General features: G+C 42.5%; 1 protein-coding gene across 5 annotated transcripts in view; it reads right to left on the bottom strand.

Annotated features, from left to right (window-relative positions):
- Positions 1 to 3,335: 3,335 nt before the first annotated feature.
- KHDRBS1 (KH RNA binding domain containing, signal transduction associated 1) overlaps positions 3,336 to 19,131 on the bottom strand; it is a 38,492-nt gene continuing 22,696 nt past the window's right edge. The window contains exons 9-12 of one of the 5 annotated variants that reach the window (XR_012784991.1): positions 18,116 to 18,308; positions 15,461 to 15,519; positions 13,727 to 14,861; positions 3,336 to 4,316 (exon numbers count right to left, since the gene is read on the bottom strand). Coding sequence is in view for 1 of the 5 variants with exons in the window: in XM_075553424.1 (XP_075409539.1) it covers positions 18,211 to 18,308 (98 nt within the window). In the remaining 4 variants the exon portion in view is untranslated. Of the gene's footprint in view, positions 4,317 to 13,442; positions 13,497 to 13,726; positions 14,862 to 15,460; positions 15,520 to 16,108; positions 18,309 to 19,131 lie in introns of those variants that run through there. The other 4 variants (XR_012784994.1, XR_012784990.1, XR_012784989.1 and 1 more) reach the window with 4 other exon arrangements.

Genomic DNA, 19,131 nt, shown 5'->3' with positions numbered 1-19,131 from the left:
AAAACAGCTCAGAGGCTTGGGAGGGGAGGAAGGCAGGTTGGTGTCATCCTTTCGGTGTGCTGAGGCAGTGACTGACAGGCAGGCAGCTGGGTGGGCCAGAGCTGTCTGCGGAGGATCCCCTCAGGGCCTAAGTGGCGATGGGCAGAGAGGCAGCCTGTTGGTGAGACTCCAGGACAGGCCTGGTGAAAAGGAGGACGGAAACTCCCATGTGGAGAATGACTAGGCCCTGTTCCAGGCACCACACACTGCATTCACTTTTCCGATCCCTCAGTGAGCACGGACTGCTACTCTACTTGGCTGGTGGAGACAGGCCCAGAAAATACATACCAAGTGATGGGCTAAATTTCCTGTAAGCTTCTATTATTTTCACGTAGGTATCCAGCCCAGGGACCTAGCACTGGCTTCCCAAAGAGCTGGACCTTACCAGGTGGGGCAAGAGGTAGAGGAAGGCTGAGTTCCTACCACCCTATAACCAGCTGTCATGACTCCCTAGCTCCCCACCCCAATCCTCTCCCTTGCTGCATGAAAGCAGGTCTTTAAATGCAAGGGAGGGAACGCTGGCCACAAGGCGAGGCCTAGGCCTAGGGGGCCAGAGGCAAAGAAAACAGTCTTAGTGGCCAGCCTTGGACTGAGAGCCTCTAGTGACAAGCCCATCTAGTGTGCCTGGAACTTCCCCGGTTTTAGCATTACATCTTGAGAACTTTCCTCATCTTGGCTAAACCTGATCCTTTGTCACCTACGGTGTCAGTCAGGGAGCCTAGTAGTGTAGTGGTTACATGTTAAGATGCCATCCTCAAGGTTGGTAAACTGGAATGACCAGCTGCCCCACAGGAGGAAGGCAGGGCATTCTACTGCTGTGCAGCCTGGGAAGCTCACAGACAGTTCTACCTGCGTCTAAGGAGTTGCTGTGGTAAGCAATGGCTCCATGGTTGGGAGTTCTTTGTGTCACCAACACAATGCTTTACTGCTTCGAACCCAAAATAGGTATAGAGGGCCACCATTGGGAATATAAAGTCTGACAGACCTTTTTCTAATCTTAAACAAATTATTGATTTCCCTTGAGCCTTAATACTTAATATGCAAAATAGGAAAAATGGGTCAGAGGATTAAATCGTAACAGTACACACATCAAAAAAATCGTAGAATGATTGATGGGGTTTAAGTGCAGTGTAGCCGAAAGTACTGAGTCAAATGAAGGTTGAACAAGATAATGGGGCATGCCCCACAAAGAATTTCACAGTGGGCTGTGCGGCAATTAGTCCCTCAGTGACTGCGAAGTTCTGGAAGGAGAGGGCTCGGACCCTTCTTCCTATGTACCTTTGGGCAGATTTTAACTGTTGACTACTAGGTTAGTAGTTGAGGATAAACCATTTGTACCACCCAGCAATTCCTGGTACACACCCAAACCCAACTCATTGTCAAGTCAGTTCACTCAGGTCAGTGCTTCGAAATCACAGTCACTGTGCAGGAGAAAGAGGCGATCTGCTAATGTAAATATTTGTAATCTTGAAAACCCTAAGGAGTAGTTAGGTTTACTTTGTCTCTGAAGACAGAAATCTCAGATTTAGGTCACTGAAAGTCAGAATCAACTCCATGGCAGTGGTTTTGTGTGGTATCTCCCCCCACCCTGTCCCCATTATGTCCTCTGCTACTGCTAAGAATGAATTAAGTTTAATACAATGCCCATGTACAACAAATGTTAACCTCTCACCCTAAAGCTTTTTCCCTGTTAAGACTAAGTAACTAGATATTCAGAAGCGTAGTCTCAAAAAGATCACTGCCATTAAGTCTACACCAGTGTGACCCCCAAACCATACAATTTTTCGTTGCTACTTGATAATAGCTACTCTTATGAATCAAGTGACCCGTGAAAGGTTCATTTGACCCCCAAAGGGGTCTTGACCTACAGGTTGAGAACCACCGGTCTACGCTGCCTCAGTGACCCTACAGGACAGGGTTGAACTCCCTCTGTGGATTCCCGAGATTTCAACTCTATGCGATTGGACATCCTAGTCTTTCTCCTGAGCTGCAGGTGGCTTTAAACCTCTGACCTTGTGGTTAGCAGCCTGTCATAACCCATTACGGCTCTAGGGCTGCTTGTGCAATCGTTAGGGGCCTATGCCCAGGGACAGTTCTACTCTGTCCTATAGGGCAGGCCACTACAAGTCAGCAGCCTCTGGCAGGAAGAACCTCAGGAAACCCAAGGAATCCTGAAAACAAGTCAGAATCAGTGGGCAGGACTTGGCACTTCCCCAGAACCGTTGGAGAACACTCAGCAGCCAGACCTGCAACTATTAATAGGCTTTAAAATTTTCTCATGCTTATCCACATAAGACAGGCAGGATAACCAATCCTGAGGAGAGAACAATGGAGCCAAGGGCTCCGGAGGACATGGGAGAGGTGGTAGGAGAAACCTAGGGTAAAGCGATGAGATCTAAAATCGATAGCGAAGAGGGTGTACAAAGGCTGCTTTTGATTAATGGCAGTGTAGCCCAGCGAAAGTACTGAGAGTTTAATGATAATGGGACAGGAGGAAAATAAAATACAGAACTAGGGGAAAAAGCTATAGAGATGTCTACATACATATATTTATATGTTAAGTATAAAGGTAGCAGATGGGCACTGGGCTTTTACTCAAGTACTCCCTCAACACAAAAAAAACTTTGTTCTAATAACCTGGCATTCCATGGTGCTCACTTTCCTGATATGATCACTGAAGTCAAAATGGGTGCATAAGCAAATGTGAAGAAAGCTGATGGTGCCCACCTATTGAAAGATATAGGTCTGGGGTCTTAGAGGCTTGAAGTTAAACAAACTGCCATCTAGCAGGGAAGCAACAAACCCACATAGAAGCACAACAGCCTGTGTGATCAGGTGGTGTGCACAGGATCAGGTTATCAGAAGGCCTAAAACAAATACATTGATGCAACCGATGGGGTTGGAATGGAGACCCACGCCCATCTGCAGATCATTGGACTTTCCTCACAGAAGTGGCACAAGGAAAGCACGAGTGCAGCTTAGCACCGACGGAACACACAACACTCAAGTTTTTTAATACTTCTTCCCCGACTATCATGATGCCAGTTCTACCTTAAAAAGCTGGCTAGACCAGAGCATGTACTGATACAGGTAAGAGCTCTCAACACAAAAAAATGCAGGACAGATTCACCTCTCATGCACAGTAATGGGAGTAGTGGTACCCATGGAAGGATGGGATGGGGAGAAGTAGGGAACTGACTAAATGATTGACATGAAATGTGCCCTCCCCCCCACCCCAGGGACAAACAGCTCCAACTTGGGCAAAGGGAGACAGCGGGTGGTATAAGAGATGAAAATAATTATGTATAATTTATTGGGGGTGTCCACAAGGGTGGGGGAGGGGAAAGAGCTGATGCCAAGGGCTCAAGCATCAAGTAAACGTTTAGAAAATGATGGCAACATATGTACAAATATGTTGGATACAAGTGATGTATGGATTGTTATAAGAGCTTTACGCGCCCCCAATAAAATGAGTCATTAAACATATAAAATAAAATTGGTCTGGTGTAAGCCATAGGAAATCAAAAGCCAAGCAAAGACGGACTTTCCAGAACGTTAAGACAAACTGTTACGACTGCACACAGCTGGGGGGCAGTGAAAGCTGGGTGAGGGGTGCTTGGAGGCCCCCCAAATCGGAGAGAAGCTATCGCTAGAGTGGGATGATTCATCACTTGACCAAACCTTTATTGAGTTCCTCAGGGCCAGCAACTCGGGGAGGAGGAATGGTCAGCAGAGCCCTACTTTTCCAGAACTTTTTGCACAAGCCTGGTATTCAACAACGAAGAGAAACGTGGGTTCGCAGGTTAAATAATTCTCCCACAAGTAAATTAACCTCATCTGGCTTTCTTTATGTTACTGGTGTGCACGTGTGAGTGGTCAGGGGAGCTCTCTCTGGAAGCAACCGTGGGCTCACAGTCTAGCACCCACAACACAACTACGGCAGGTTGGGGGCCAAGGAGGTGGGGGGTGTTCACCTGGCAGCTCCGCTGAGGACTGAGGACACTCAGCTTAGCTCCAGAGGCAGTGCTGGGGATTCTGTAAGTCCCTTTTAACTCTTTAAAGTCCTGAACGGGTTTAACAGGTAGCAACACAGTCCCCTGTAGCCCTAAGTACTCCATTCTGTGCCTAGACACTCCTAAGGGATCCTGGCTGACTCTCAGTAAGTCAGGTCAAAGGGTGGGAGCAAGACTGTCCATGTTCTTTCTGTGTCCAGCAAATGCCTTAGGCCCGCCTTGACACAGCAGGTAGTTCTCCTGGCTTCCAGAGTCCTCTGATACCTGCAAAGACATAAGGCAGTAAATTAAGATACACAAAGTGATTGTAACAAGGGGTCTTCTCAGCCTCCTACCCCTTGCCCAGGGACCTCCCTTATAATCTCCTCTTCCCATAGTACAACTTGTTCCATTCCGAACACAGGTCTCTAGGTCCACAGGGTTAAAAACAGCCTGTTGACTCTCCTGGTGCGGCGGTCTGGCAGTGAAGATGGTGCTTTGTGTTCTGATCTGCCTTGCCCATGTCTGCACTGGGGTTTTAGTACTTTCAGGGATTCAAATGGGGGGGAAAGCTTCCTGCCCTCTTGCAATGCGGGAAGTAAAAAAAAAAAATTTTTAATCAACCCAGAGCTTTAAAGTTCTTTGTATCATCAGTATTATATATTTCCTTGGTTCTAGAGTGGAGGGATCTGTCTGTCCTTATGCAGAACGTATTACTGCTCCAAACACTAAGTGTGGTCCAAAGGGGACAGCCTAAACCTGGAGCATGACTTCACATCAAAACCTGTCACATACACCAGTCTGTGTGATCATGAGGTGTTGATAGAATCAGGTAACAGGTACCAGAAGAGTCAAAACAAATGGAAAAAATATATACATATTGTTGAGAATGAGTGGGGTTGGAGCAGACACCCCCAAGCCCACCTTCTCCCACAGCTAATTTACTCAAGGCGCCAATAAGGCTTGTCCTAAATCTTGAATGGTCCTGAAACCCATTCCCGCCTCTACATTTTCACAGGTGTTAATCTGACTACAGATGCTCTTCTTTTCTTGCTTAGACTAATACAAAGCTTCCTGAACCACAAAACCCTTTCTCCATGTAGCAGCATGTAGAGTATTAAAATTAGAAATCTAATGTCATTGTAAATTCAGTGGCCTTCAGAGTTAGGGCCAGACCTCCTCACCAGCTAGCTACCTTGAGCTTGCCTCAGCCCTTCCTCACTCCTCCAGAGAATGAGTTCTATATCCTTCCTTCTAGCCTTCTACTTAATTTCCTTTAGCTGTCAGTTTAACCCCATTAGCACAAGGCAAACCTGACCAGCTTGTTTCTCTGTTGGATGTTACAATACCTAGTTCTTGTCTCCACAGAACTCAACACAATTACATTTAAGAGATTTGGTTTAGTGTCTCCCTCCTACTCTACTGGAAGTACCACGAGGTTAGGGACCATTTTCTCCTTTTTGTTTACCACTTCTGGTGCTTCGCATCACTTCTAGTAACTAGGTGATACATGAAACACTGAAAGGAGCCATTTGTCCCGATCTCTGTAGGGAAGGGGATAAAGGATCTTAGCTGGGCAAATGGCATTTCAATTCTTAAAGGCAGGTGCGAAATGTGTTTCCTACATCTCAACCCCAATAAGGCAGAGGCGGGGAACACTTATCCTTTTCCTTCCCCAGGCAGAGTTCCAGAGGAAGGTTAGCAGAAAGCATGAAGGCTGGGTTCTGAGAGCCCTGTGTCTGAATTCAAGCTTGAGGATCTCAAGTTCTGACATGCCTCAGGTGTCCTGGAAGAGACAGACCGGCTCCACAGGATGACAAGGAAACCGCCATCTTAGCAATCTTAATGCAGTCCATCAAGCCCTGAATAGCACTCACCCAAGTATCTGGCATGGTGGCCAGCTTAGTAGCCAATTAACCTGGGCTGATAGCCAGGCCCTGTCTTAGACTCTGCCTGCAAAGATCTCAAGTGAGCTGCCTTTGTTTGGAGTGGCTGCACGTTCCTCACATTTGTCTGGAAGTGAGGCGGCCTCCTTGGAGTGCATGTTCCTAAGTTTAGGTGAAGGGGAGCGGAGTGTGCCTCAAAAGGCGGTGCACCTGAGAACTCTTTCCTGCTCATTCTCTTGGCTGAGATCCTAAGACAATGGCAAAGACATTAGAGGCCAGAATGAGAATTACACTGCGAAGAGCCTGTTGCATCTGAAATCAAGTCATGTAAATTACCTGAAGCTAAACTCCAGCAGCCTATGAATACAAGTCTCTTCAGAATGCAAGTTTCCCACTTTTGCTAAGAGATGCAGCTGGCTGGACACCAAATAAGAACACAGCCTCCACTCCAGGGTCAGGACAAACTGTGGTGTAAATGACCCTTGCCCAAGGCTCGTAATGCTGAGTTCTGCCAGTTAACATTTCCGCTCCATTACCCAGGAAAAAGGACCTGGTTTGCTGCCTGAATGTAGCCCCTTCAGAGGTCCGAACCATCATCAGGTCACAATAAGATGAAGGTGTAGAGCCAGGGGGCTTGGAAAGCCAGGTCAGGAAACAAAAGATAGTGAGGTGCACTACCTCCTCTCCACCCAACACCTGCTGCCCCAGGCCATTAAATATTCATCAGGCGATTGCTTGTGTTAGACACGCACTGGCTGTTCATCTGGTGCACAGCAGGAACACGTAGGTCGAGAAAAAGGTCGATGGCTTATGCAAATGGCGGTAAAGCAAAGCCTTGATTAACACTACCATCAGAGCACAGCTTCCAACCACAGAGATTATCAATGGTCCCCAAATTCCCAGTCTGGGGGGAAAAGGGAGAGACTGCTATATATAATTAACTTAAGTTTTTCTGGCACTCCATTTTATATCTACTTCATGGATGGAGAGAATAGGGAATGGTGCACAGTAAATGCTCGATACACATTTAAAAAAACCCCAAACCTACTGCCACGATGTTGATTTACAGTGAATCCCCGGTGGGTTTCTGAGACTCTTTACGGGAGTAGAAAGCCCAGCAATTCTTTTCTCAGGAGGAATTGCTGGTGCTTTCGAACTGCTGATCATGCAGATTTCATTCCAACTTATAACCACTACACCGCCAAGGGTCCCCAATAGACATTAATAAAACACAGGAGAAATTATTCCAATTTTAACATCTCTAAAATCAGGTTACGACTTACAATGGATGTGACAAGAAACCACTTTTTAAGTTGGTACATATAAATTTTTAAGTACTTAAAATAATGATGCATTTTTTATAATCAATGGCCTTTGGAATCAAAGTGATGCATGCTTTCATTGTAAAGACTGGGCTTGAGAACCCAAGTTTCATGAAGACCTTTCTGCAGACCTGCTGTGCCACCACGATGAATCCGTGTCACTATCCTAGTAGCAGCTTCTTTCATGTAGAGTCCAACGCATGGCAAGGTCAGGAGTTCGAAAGCACCAGTCAACGGGAGAGAAAGATGAAGCTTCTACTCTCTTAAGAGTCAGTCTCGGGAACCCACAGGGATAGCTCTACTCTGTCCTTGAGGTCTATGAATTGGAATCCACCTGATGGCAGGGATTTCAAGTTTTTCATGTTTTGTGACCTTTGGGATGCGGATCAACAAGGCTCTTTCCAATCTTTTATATAGTAGCTAAGCACTTAAAACTCCTTAAAATAGAATACTCACTACACTGGTACAGATAGGAACTGGAAACACAGGGAATCCAGGCCAGATGAACCCTTCAGGACCACTGTTTGAGAGTGGTGATACCGGGAAGGTGGAGCTAAGGTGGGGTAGAAAGGGGGAACTGATTACAAGAATCTACATATAACCTCCTCCCTGGGGGATGGAGAACAGAAAAAGTGGGTGAAGGGAGACGTCGGACAGTATAAGATATGACAAAATAATAATGTATAAATTATCAAGGATTATTGAGGGAGGGGGGAGCGGAAAGGAAAGAATGAGGTGCTGATACCAGGGGCTCAAGTAAAAAGCAAATGTTTTGAGAGCGATGATGGCAACAAATGTACAAATGTGCTTGACACAATGGATGTATGGATGGATTGTAGGAAGCGCTGTACGAGCCCCCAATAAAATGATTTTTTTAAAAAGGTGCTGTAATCATCTGAAAAACAGAAATTAAGAATTATATGACCTTAGATAAATTGTTTATAAATGAACACATTTCAAATTCAACTTATTTATTCAATCATATAACAAATCTGTCTTGAAATTCAAGTGTGTTCTAAGTACCATTTCTGAGACACGCTAGTAGGAACATTTCAAAAGAGAAAACAAACAAACATCAACTAATCCATTGCTGTCGATTCTGACTGATAGCACATTAACAGGAGAGAGTACAGAGTAGAGCTATCCCAGAGGGTTTCGAAGCGGTACAACTTTATTGCCACATCTCTCTCTCGATGCAGTGGTGTGTTCAAACCACTCACCTTTGGGTTAGCAGTTGAAAGCTTAACCACTCCTTTAAAAAGATAACAGACCTATTACGTGAACGGTCAATTGCTTTCAACAAGGGTGCCAAAATGATTTAACGGAAGAAATAATAAGGTTTTCAACACGGTGCTGGGAAAATGGTATAGACATATGCAAGTATCCTACCAAACACCATACAGACTGCAAAACTAATCTAAAGCCTAGATGTGTCATTACAAGTGCAAGTAAGGTAAAATAAAGAGATAAATTAGACTTCATTATTAATCAAAATTTTGTACAAAGGACCCTCTCAACTGAAAAGACAACCCAGAGTATAGAGGAAAAAATTGTAATCCTGCCTACAATAAGGGTCTGGTACCCAGAATACATGACCAACTCTTACAAACTCAATAGCAACAAATATCAAATTGTAAACTAGGGAGATTATTTGCATAAACATTTCTTTTTTTTTTGCATAAACATTTCTAAAAAGAAAATACATAAAGGCCAATTATCGATTCTAACTCGGCGTCTGTATGGGAGATTATCACTCAGAACTTCCCTATAGGGCTGTCAGTCTGTATGGAAGCAGACCGCCAGTGTCTTTCCTGAAGAGTGGCTGATGGGTTCACACCATGGACCCCTGGGTTAATAGCCGAGTGCTTACTTGGTGAACCACCAAAGCTCTTACAAATGGCCAGTAAGCATTTGAAAAGATGTTCAACAGCAGTCACTAGTGAAAAAACTCAGTGTTACCCCATTTCACACCCACTATGATGACTACCAAAAAATATAAAATGAGGTGGAAAAATTGAAACTCTTAATGCGTAACTAGTAAAATAGCAGTCACTATTAAAGTTTGGTAGTGCCTCAAAAAATTAGTCTGCGACCTACTAACTCTTTCACTGAGATATACCCTAGAAGATGAAATGAAACCTCAACAGGGTTTATAATGAGTCTTCACAGCAGCACCATTCACGATAATCGCAAAGTGGGAAGAATCTAAATGTCTACCTAAAGACGGCTAGATCTGAAATCTGGTACAGCAATACCCTGAAATACTGTTCTACAAAGACAGGAATGAAGTACTGAGAGACTATATGACGTGGATGAACCTTGAAAACTTGCCATGCAAAAACAGCCAATCTCAAAAGACCACAGATTCTACTTTTATGCAACACCTAACACAGGCAAATTCATAGAAACACACCAACAGATTCGTGCATCACAGGGCCGAGAGAAGCACTGGTGGCGCTGCAGATTGAACCGCAGGTTGTTAAAAGTCAAGGTGGGCAATTCAAACTCACTCGTTGCTCCAAGGGACAAAGATGAGCCTGTCTGCTCACATAACGATTCACGGTTTTAAAAAAGAATGTCTTAGAAATAATTACTTAAAATATTTAAATGCCCTTTATATTAGTTATCAGCCAATCAGAGGCTATAAACTGGTAGGCTATGGGCTACACAGAGACTAAAATAGCATTTTTAAAATTTATATTAATTAGAAAATCCCTATTTTTGTTTCTCCTGAAACAGAATGTGCATATCCACTGAAACAGGAGGTAGATTAGTATGCAAGGGTCCATTTGGAGGTGCCTATTAAGACTTTCAAGGCTTCGTGCTGGAAATGGTCTAGAATTATACAGTGGTTACAACTGCACAAAAGCCTTGGTGTTGTACCCTATTACCCACAGAGCTGCTAACTGCTAGATCAACAGTTGGGAAACACCAGCTGCTCTGTGGGAGAAAAATGAGGCTTTCTGCTCAGGTGAAGATGTGTAACTTCAGAATCCCCAAAGGGGTAGTTCTATCCCGTCCTATTAGGATGCTGTGGGTCAGAATTGATTCCATGGCAGGGAGGGAGATGGTCATAGCAAAACCCACTGAATTATAGGAACCTTAAGATGGCTTAAATGAGTAAAAAAAAAAAAATCTAGCCTTAATTTTTAAAAGAGCAAAAGCTAAATGAGATAATCATCTTTATCAAGTGCTTTGCTTACCTGTCACATAATGATGTTAGCAGTTACTATCAACTTTGGCTCCCTGGTCATATACTAGGTTGGGATGCTAAGTGCAAAATTCAGTGGTTCAAGCCCAACAGCTGCTTTGAGGGAGAAAGATGAAGCTTGTTTGTTCCTGTGAAGACTCACAGCCTCAGAAACCTTGGGGGGCAGTTCTACTCTGCCCTGAAGGGTCACTGGAATCTGAATTAAGTGGATGGCAGTGGGTAGGTTTCAAAAGCAGCATTGAGAGGGGCTAAGGGGTTTATTTTGTCTAAAGAAACAAAGGCTAAGATGAAGCAGAGCTAGGAATGATGCTCACATCTTGCTTGCCTCTAAAGCTGCGGTTCTCAACCTGTGGGTGGGGCCCCTCCCTTTTACTGCGATCTCCCCCAATTTGTAACAGTAGCAAAACTAGTTATCAAGTTGCAACAAATGTAATTTTATGGCTGGGGGGGGGGCACCACAACATGAGGAACTGTATTAATGGGTCACGGCATTAGGAAGGTTGAGAGCCACTGCACTAAAGCTTGCAACAGAGATATAATGAAAAATTACAGGTAGCAATAGCTAGAAAGAATCACCAAAGAATTAACATATCCAGGGAAGGGAGTCCACTGGCAGGTTTGGGCATATAAATGCAAAAATGTCTCCCCAAAAGTCTTTGTTCTGAAGAACTGAGACTCAATTAACTCTAAAATTTCAAGCCATTCATGCAGCCAACATCCAACTTTATGACTTCCTAGGACTCTAGCCAGGACCACGCTGCCTAATGTCTCAACATCATCCAGATCTGAGGCGCACAGCTGAGGCAAACGTTACACCATCTCCCCATAAAGGCTTTATGTACCGCTTCCCTATCCAGATGGATCTCTTCTCCTCAGTGCCCCACTAACCCTAACAGAAGGACACATCCACCAGCTATTTCCTTAATGGCTTCAAACAACATGAAGGCTTGAACCAATGTGCTACAGAAATAAGTTCAAAGGACACCAAAAACGTCAGGAATCGATGGAACACCAATTGAAATGTTTCAACAAGCTGATGAAGCACTGGAAGCACTCACTGGCTATGCCAGGAAATTTGGAAGACAGCTACTTGGCCAACTGACTGGAAGAGATCCATGCTTGTATCCATTCCAAGAGCAATTGCAGCAATACACTGCCAGCGGTTCAGGCTGGATATAATGCGGAGTAAATTCGGACTCAGTGACTCTATATACCGTATATACTCTTGTATTCGCCGAGTTTTTCAGCACATTTTTCAATGCTGTTTTTGTGGTAAAATTAGGTGCCTTGGTTGATATTGGGGTCGACTTATACTCGAGCATATACGTAGTTTCTAAAGCTGTCTACTTTCTAGAGAGTAGTTAGGCTCTTCTTTCGCCCTGGGAGTGGCTGTTGGGTTTGAACCGCAGCATGGTTCATAGTCCAATGCTTACATGAGAAGGCCACCAGGGTTCTTCTGTAATGAAAATAAATTAAGACAAACCCACAGCAAGCATTATTAAACAAAAATAACCAATTGTGAAGCTACCCTTTCTTGACAGACCCTTCATTTCTCCAAAATTGCCCTAACATCCTGTGCATTGATTTATACCAAGTTGAATCGAGGGACTCAAACGGTCTCCCTTTCACTGCCTGTAGAGTTGGGGAAGAGTCTAAAGGCGCAGATCAGGAAGTAGATTTGGTTTCCCAATGAAATTCTCCTAGGACAGTCCTTATTTCTCTTGAAGACTCAGCAGGGGCATGGTTGCGATGGGGGAAATCTTCAGTACAACTGTATTGCTATTATCCAATTTTCTTAAAACGATTTACTACTAAGCCCACAGTTCCGTCCAATGGAATTTGAGAAAAAAAATCTATCCAGAGTTAACCTTTCGGAATTCAAAAAAATCCCCACCCCCTTGGACTGACTGACTGACCTGCCTTGAATTTAACTGGCCCAGCAGATTGCAAAAGCAAAAGTATTGAATGGACCATGCTCTTTGGATAATACTGGTAAATTTAAGACATGTCCAAATGCAACTCATTCTATATATAGTCACTAGCTTCGTTTTTCTTCTTCCGTCACAGTATTTTCTTTTTAAAAACATTTTATTAGGGACTCATACAACTCTTTAACACAATCCATATATAAAGCACATCTGTACATTCTTTGCCCTCATCATTTTCAAAGCATTTGCTCTCCACTTAAGCCCGTTGCATCAGGTCCTCTTTTTCCCCTCCCTCCCCCTCGATAATTTATAAATTGTTATTTTGTCGTATCTTGCCCTGTCCGGCGTCTCCCTTAACCCCCCCCCCCTTTTCTGTTGTCTGTCCCCCAGGGAGGAGGTCACATGTAGATCCTTGTAATCGGTTCCCTCTTTCCAACCCACTCACCCTCTACTCTCCCAGTATCACCTCACACCCCTGGTCCTGAAGTGACCATCTGCCCTGGATTCCGTGTCTCCAGCTCCTATCTGCACCAGTGTACATCCTCTGCTCTATCCAGACTTGCAAGGTAGAATTTGGATCATGGTAGTTGGCGGGGAGGAAGCATTTAGGAACTGGAGGAAAGCTGTATTCTTCATTGGTGCTACATCGCACCCTGACTGACTCATCTCCCCTAGACCCCTCTGTGAGAGGCTTCGTTTTTCTTTAAAGGATAATGGAAAGATCAACTTTTTGAGTTAGCTGATCTTTGAGCAATGCTTTTGATATTCATTGTGCTGAAAACTTGGATGTTAAAACTGAAAAATGCAAAATCATGTGCTTCCAACTGCAGTAGCTATTGCATCAAGGGTAATTCCAGAGTTTCTCCACCAATTTCTGGACTTACTTCACTCATTACGGCTGACAATCATTCCTCTCTTGACTCATCTTTAAAGGCTTCCTGATCTTTAAACACTTGATCCATCTGAAAACTGTTATGTGGTCAACAGTCTATAAACTTGCTATGAAGCTTCAACGATTTGGGAAAATGCATGACTTTTGTTAAAAATTTGATGTTAGCCCTCACCTCAATGTTTTTTTTCCCAGAGCACAAAAAAATAACCTTTTCTTTTGAAGGCACCTAAAAAGATGAAAACAAGTGTATTACTGAATTTGTTTGCAGTCATGCAGTGATCCGAGACACGTTTATGTACTTTTTGTTAGCAATAAGCTGTGCATGTGTGACCTGAAATCCGAGAAGCTATATTTAGGATTATCCTCCAGTTAGTCAACCAATATGAAGTATACATTATCACCACCACCTTCCAATTATGAAAATAAAAGATTCAGGAAGATGTGTTCAAAACTCACCGCCAACAAGTCAATGCTGACTCATAGTGACGCCCCTGTGGGTCCCGAGATGCTGTTGACAGGAGTTTAACAGTCCAGTCTTCCTCCCAAGGAGCTGCTGGTGCTTTCTAACAGCAGACCATGCGGACCACAGACCCATATATACCGCACCACCACCAGAGCTTGTAGGAAGGAAAGGGACTTATTTCAAGTCACTAAACAGACTCTATAATCCCATTTGGAACTGATTGTCTTTATTATATATATTAGGCAGGGTTAGTGTACAGTGTCAATCTCTTGATGTTGAGAGCAGAGGAGATAGCGAGAGGCCATGCCATATGATCACCCAGGTGGCAAAATTCAAGAGACAGTCTTTCTTCCAAAGCTGACACAGAAAAAGCCTCCCTCTCTTGAGAATACACAATAATTCAAGTTTCTACATGTACAATGCATTGGCATTCTTTCCCTTACTAATTTAAGCTCAATGCCTCCTATGGTTCCTGTATAGTTTAGATTCCATAGTTTTAAAAAAATGCCGAATGCTAAACGTAGGCCCTTTTTACTAGTTAAGTTAAAACTATTGTTCTGTTTTAAGATGGCTTTAGCGGTTATTTTCGATTTAAGGTTTAAAGTTGATCTCAGGAAGAACGATTCAACTCTTTTCCTGAGCTTCAGTTCTCAGGAGAGTTTATACATCCCTCCCTAGTTCCAGAGAACACAAAAAGTCTGGTCTACATTTCTTTCCCTTTTGATCAGTTTTTCACGGAGCCATCTCGTTTTCTTCCTTTGTTCTTTTAGGTGAATAGATCATTGTTGTGCCCTGGATGGCCACTTACAAGTTATGAAAACCCCATGTCCTACGCAGTGAACCAGGAAGTAGAACAGAAGCACCAAACACGTTGGTTCATTAACTGAGTTATCCAATCAAACTATGATTCTCAACTTCCAAAGCAAGGTACCAAATTCAATGAGGGGTTTGGCTGTAAAATAAGCAGTCTTAGCAGCTATAGTTTATCATTGGTATAAACATATCATAGTCTTATTTTTAACTGGTGTACAATTTACTAAGAGCAATTACAGTAAGTCGAATGAACAGCCTTACCTTTAATGTGATTTTTCAATCACTGCTAATCTTCCCACACCTTCCTGGTAACCACTAAAAATATATGCCATGATTGGCTTATTGCATACTATCCTCAGGCCTTATCCACACTGTACACTATGTATGAAGAGTTCATTTCTCCTACTGGCTGATTAGTATTCCATTGTAATGTACCACCCCCCAGGTTGTTACCACTTTCCAGCTTGGAACAGTGTTATAAACGAACATCGGAATACAAATCTAGGTCTTTCAGGTTTAGGCCTACAAGTAGAACTGCCATGGCAGTTCTGATTTTAGTTTTTTTGACAATTCCCAACCACCACTAACCCGCAGTTTTTCATACCATTTTGCACCTCCAACAGCCATGTTTAAGAATCTGAGTTAACCACTTTGTTGTTTAAAGCCAATAAACAGTGCCCTCAACAAGCTATTGACAGGTTAAATAAGAATGGAAATCAATAGATGCTAAGCAGACATTCCCTGGATTTAACAACCATGAGAAGTAAACTTAATAAACCAAACCAGAAGTGAAGTTGGGTTGTAAATATGGTATGAATGACTGAGAGACTAGTTCACTGACCACCTTCCGGTATTAACTGCTTTACAGTTATGAAAAAGTCCGACATCAGTGGTGGAAAGCTATCTTGACATACCTGAAAAGGGTCTTTACAACCCATCCGGCCCAGAAAATCCCTCAGGAGCTTTCAATCACCTGCAAATGGAGACACAAGCAATCACTCTTTGGAAGAGGAAGTTCTAAAAGACATATACAACAAAAGATAGAGATCCTGCATGCAGTTTACACATTACAGGAGAGAAACATGCACCTTTAAAGGGATTTTAAGTAACATTTCATTGTGAGTATCAATATGGGGACCTACAGGGGCTCATCCTCGTACATTTTAAAATAGCTGAGCAGAAAGCTTTACTTTGGGGAGCAGCAGGAAGTCTAGTCTACAGTCATTGAAATTTTACAATGTGGCATTTAAGATGTCAAGACTTTGTGCCCAGGTTACATTACAGTTTCACTTGTGATGGGCAGGATTATTAAGAGTTATGGCTAATTTATGCGGTAGCATATGGTTTTTCTTTTTACAGCTATTTTATTAAACATGTTTTGCAAAGTTTTAACATTAAAATTAACAGCTAAAGAATTGTTTATGCAAGTTGCTGTCACAGTTTATGTAAAAGAGAAATATGTGCTATTAAAATCAGACATTTAGGTTACCTTTGGCTTTTTGCGATGCATGTTAGCTTTACACATCCTGATTCTCTTGCGATAATTTTCCTTTAAAAAGGGGGTATAGAGTGATCTCTTTTCATCAAAACAAGACATAATGCCCTGAAAGCTGACTTCAAACCACGGTGGAAAATTCAGTTATTTACACTTTATCACAATCTACAAATACAATGTTTTGTTGGTGTGTTTTAAAAAGAAAAGAAAAAAAATGTCCATCATGCACTGCTGCAGGCAGCTTGGCATTTCATACAAGAGGATTTTTCACCCCCGAGCAGTTTAGGCGGCTCTCGTTTCGAAGGCATGAAACCTGGAGAATTAACATCAAGCAGAAACAGAGCCAGCCCGTTCCAGCATGTCCTCTTGCCTGTTAGGAGGGTAGCAAAAGCAGCCTATCATGCCCCCGTACAGTCGAGTGGTTAGCGGCACTTCTGGGACTGCAGAGGAAATGCTTAGTAGCACCTGGGGTTGGCCAAATTATCCCGTCTAAGGGCAGGTGTCACCCACTCCTTTCCAAGCTCTCAAGAGTTACTTGGCATCACTCATCAGCACCTCCACAGATGGTTTAAGTTAGGGGCACAGCTTTTTAAATATTGAGACTTGTGCAGGGGAACCAAGCCACGTTTGGCTCAGCTGGGTTCTCTCCAGAAATCAAGGCTTGTAACAGGATTGGGTAAAATTGTTTTCAACAACTTCCAGGGGGTGAAAAAGCTTTGGCTATTTTTAAACTAAAACTTAACAACTCCATAAACTTTTTTTTTGTAAACTTAAAAAAAAAAAAAACCCCACCACCACTTTTAAGATGCCTTCAACTTTTAACAAGCCCATTAACTTTAGAATTAATTTAAGTTTATTTGAAAGAGAAAACTATTTTATTGTCCACCCAAAAAAATGACAATTCATCACATTTACTTTGATTAAAAAAGGACTAAACTTTATTGACAAACTGCTGCAGACATTTTGACATAAGTTTAAGCTACCTATTTAGGCAGACTTACACATGTAGCATTTAATCTTCCAAGAACAAAATGGGAGGACGGTACAAATCCAATTAGGACTTTAACTTATGTACAAAGTGGATTTTGATGCCTTTGTCATTCAGCTGCAGTGTCCCTTTTTATATCATGCTAGTGTTGAGACATACTTAACTAGCTACCATGAGAACAGTGCAATATTGACAACCGTCAACGTAGGGAAATCATAAGCTTTGGGCCCCCATGTCCAGGTGAGCCTTTTATGGAGTGTAGACTCTCATGTGGACTCAATACTTTGCCTTTGTTTTTAAATACTGAGATTTAATTATTAGTATCATTGCTCAGAGACTGTTCCTTGTTAAAAAGCTCTACATCAAACACAACCCGTGGCCAGCCCCACCCTCAAATCAACCTCTTCAAAACCGACTCCCACCCTAAGTATCTCTCAACACTGTATGTCTGGGGCTAGATTTCAAAACCCACAAAGGAAATAGCCAGTTTTACAAACCTAATTTTGTTGTTTTAAATCAGTTAATGTTAAAAATTGAATCAACTATTTAATTCATGAGGATCTTTCATATTAAAATTTAACCTTAAGCATTCAACCGCCATGTGCTTTTAAAGGAAACATTTTTAGAGACGTCTGAGCTCACTTTTACATGGTGGCACCTACTGCCGTTAATGTTTGTGATTTTAAACCTTAAACAGCCCTGAATTTTGAAATGTAGCCTAGTTTGGGATTCTGCAACTACAACTTTACGGGATGCCTCAAATCCAAACTAAGAAAGTCAACAAGCCTTAACTTCAGAACCTTTAAGCAAGCAATGTCACTTTTGAAACTAACAGGTTTGTGGCTTTTGTTTTTGTTTTTTGTTTTTTTTTTAACTCAACTTTTATTTTAATTATAAAAGGTACACTTCTGTTTATATTTAAACAACAAAGAAAAAAAGCATCTACACACTTAAAAAATTAATTCAATATTCCTAAATCTATTTTAACTCATTTTAAAATACTACATACAGAAGCCAGAATGCAGAGTAAGAATGGAATAAGGGGGAAAAGAAGGGGACCACGAAGAAAAACACTTAGACAATTACTTGTCTGTTGTGGGTAAAGCAACAGGAATCCTGGGAGATACAAGAAATCAGTAACAACTTTGCTCATAACTGATATTTTCCCCTCATGTTTGTTTTTAATAACGTCCATATGGGTGCTCTCTGTATGCTCCCTTCACTGGCCTAGCTGGAGGGGCCTTCAGTGACGGCCTGGTCCCATTCCAGTCGTCTTGATCTGTGGGAAAAGCAAGGACAAGCAAGAACAGTTTATAAACTATATGCCAGTGGGATCAACAATGGTTTATCACCAGATGTTAGGTGCCATCCTGTCAAATTTCTGGCTCATGGTGACCCCATGTGACAGAGTAAAACTGCCCTAAAGGTTTATTAGGTTATAAATATGTAATCCCTCACCTTTAGGTCTAGTTGGGGAGCACACTTAACCACTGAACCACCAGGGCTCCCTAGGTCACATCAATTTTGGAGAGAAAGCAATGTTGATGATGTTACCATGTGACCTAGGGACCCCTGGTGGCTTGGTCTTCTTTCTTTCCCAATACAGGACAGCACTCAGTGGATGGACACAAAGGACCAGTGTTCTTTTAGTTCAGGTAAGTAAGTGATTTATAGTAGTGAATTCATTGACCGCTTTCTCGTGTTTAGTGCCAACCCACAGAAGCCACAAGACCTTATGGTCTCCCTCTGTAACAACAGGGTACAACTGGGAAGATGATTACTTATTTCTAGAGCTGACCTCTTGTGAAAATGAGCTGTATCCACAAGTTTACTTTTCTCGCTTACTTTATCTCTATGCAAACTTATCCCTAAAGCTACTCCTCCTCCAGCTGCTCCAGCATTCAAACTCCTGGCTCAGAAACTCACGAAGTCTAAAATGTCTGTATGGATCTCAAGGTACCCAGAACTGAGCTGATTATACACATTTACATTATTATTATTGTTACACCCATCACTTTTCAAGTGATTTCATAGTACCAGGAAGGCAGTTTATTTTCTAATTCTGTTCTTAGTAACAGCAGAAAAACAGGTTAATAACAGTG

The sequence above is a fragment of the Tenrec ecaudatus genome, chromosome 1 (genome assembly GCF_050624435.1).
Source record: "Tenrec ecaudatus isolate mTenEca1 chromosome 1, mTenEca1.hap1, whole genome shotgun sequence".
NCBI lineage: Eukaryota > Metazoa > Chordata > Mammalia > Afrosoricida > Tenrecidae > Tenrec > Tenrec ecaudatus.
Note: the sequence above shows the minus strand (reverse complement) of the source record. Positions and strands in the feature narration are given on the sequence as shown.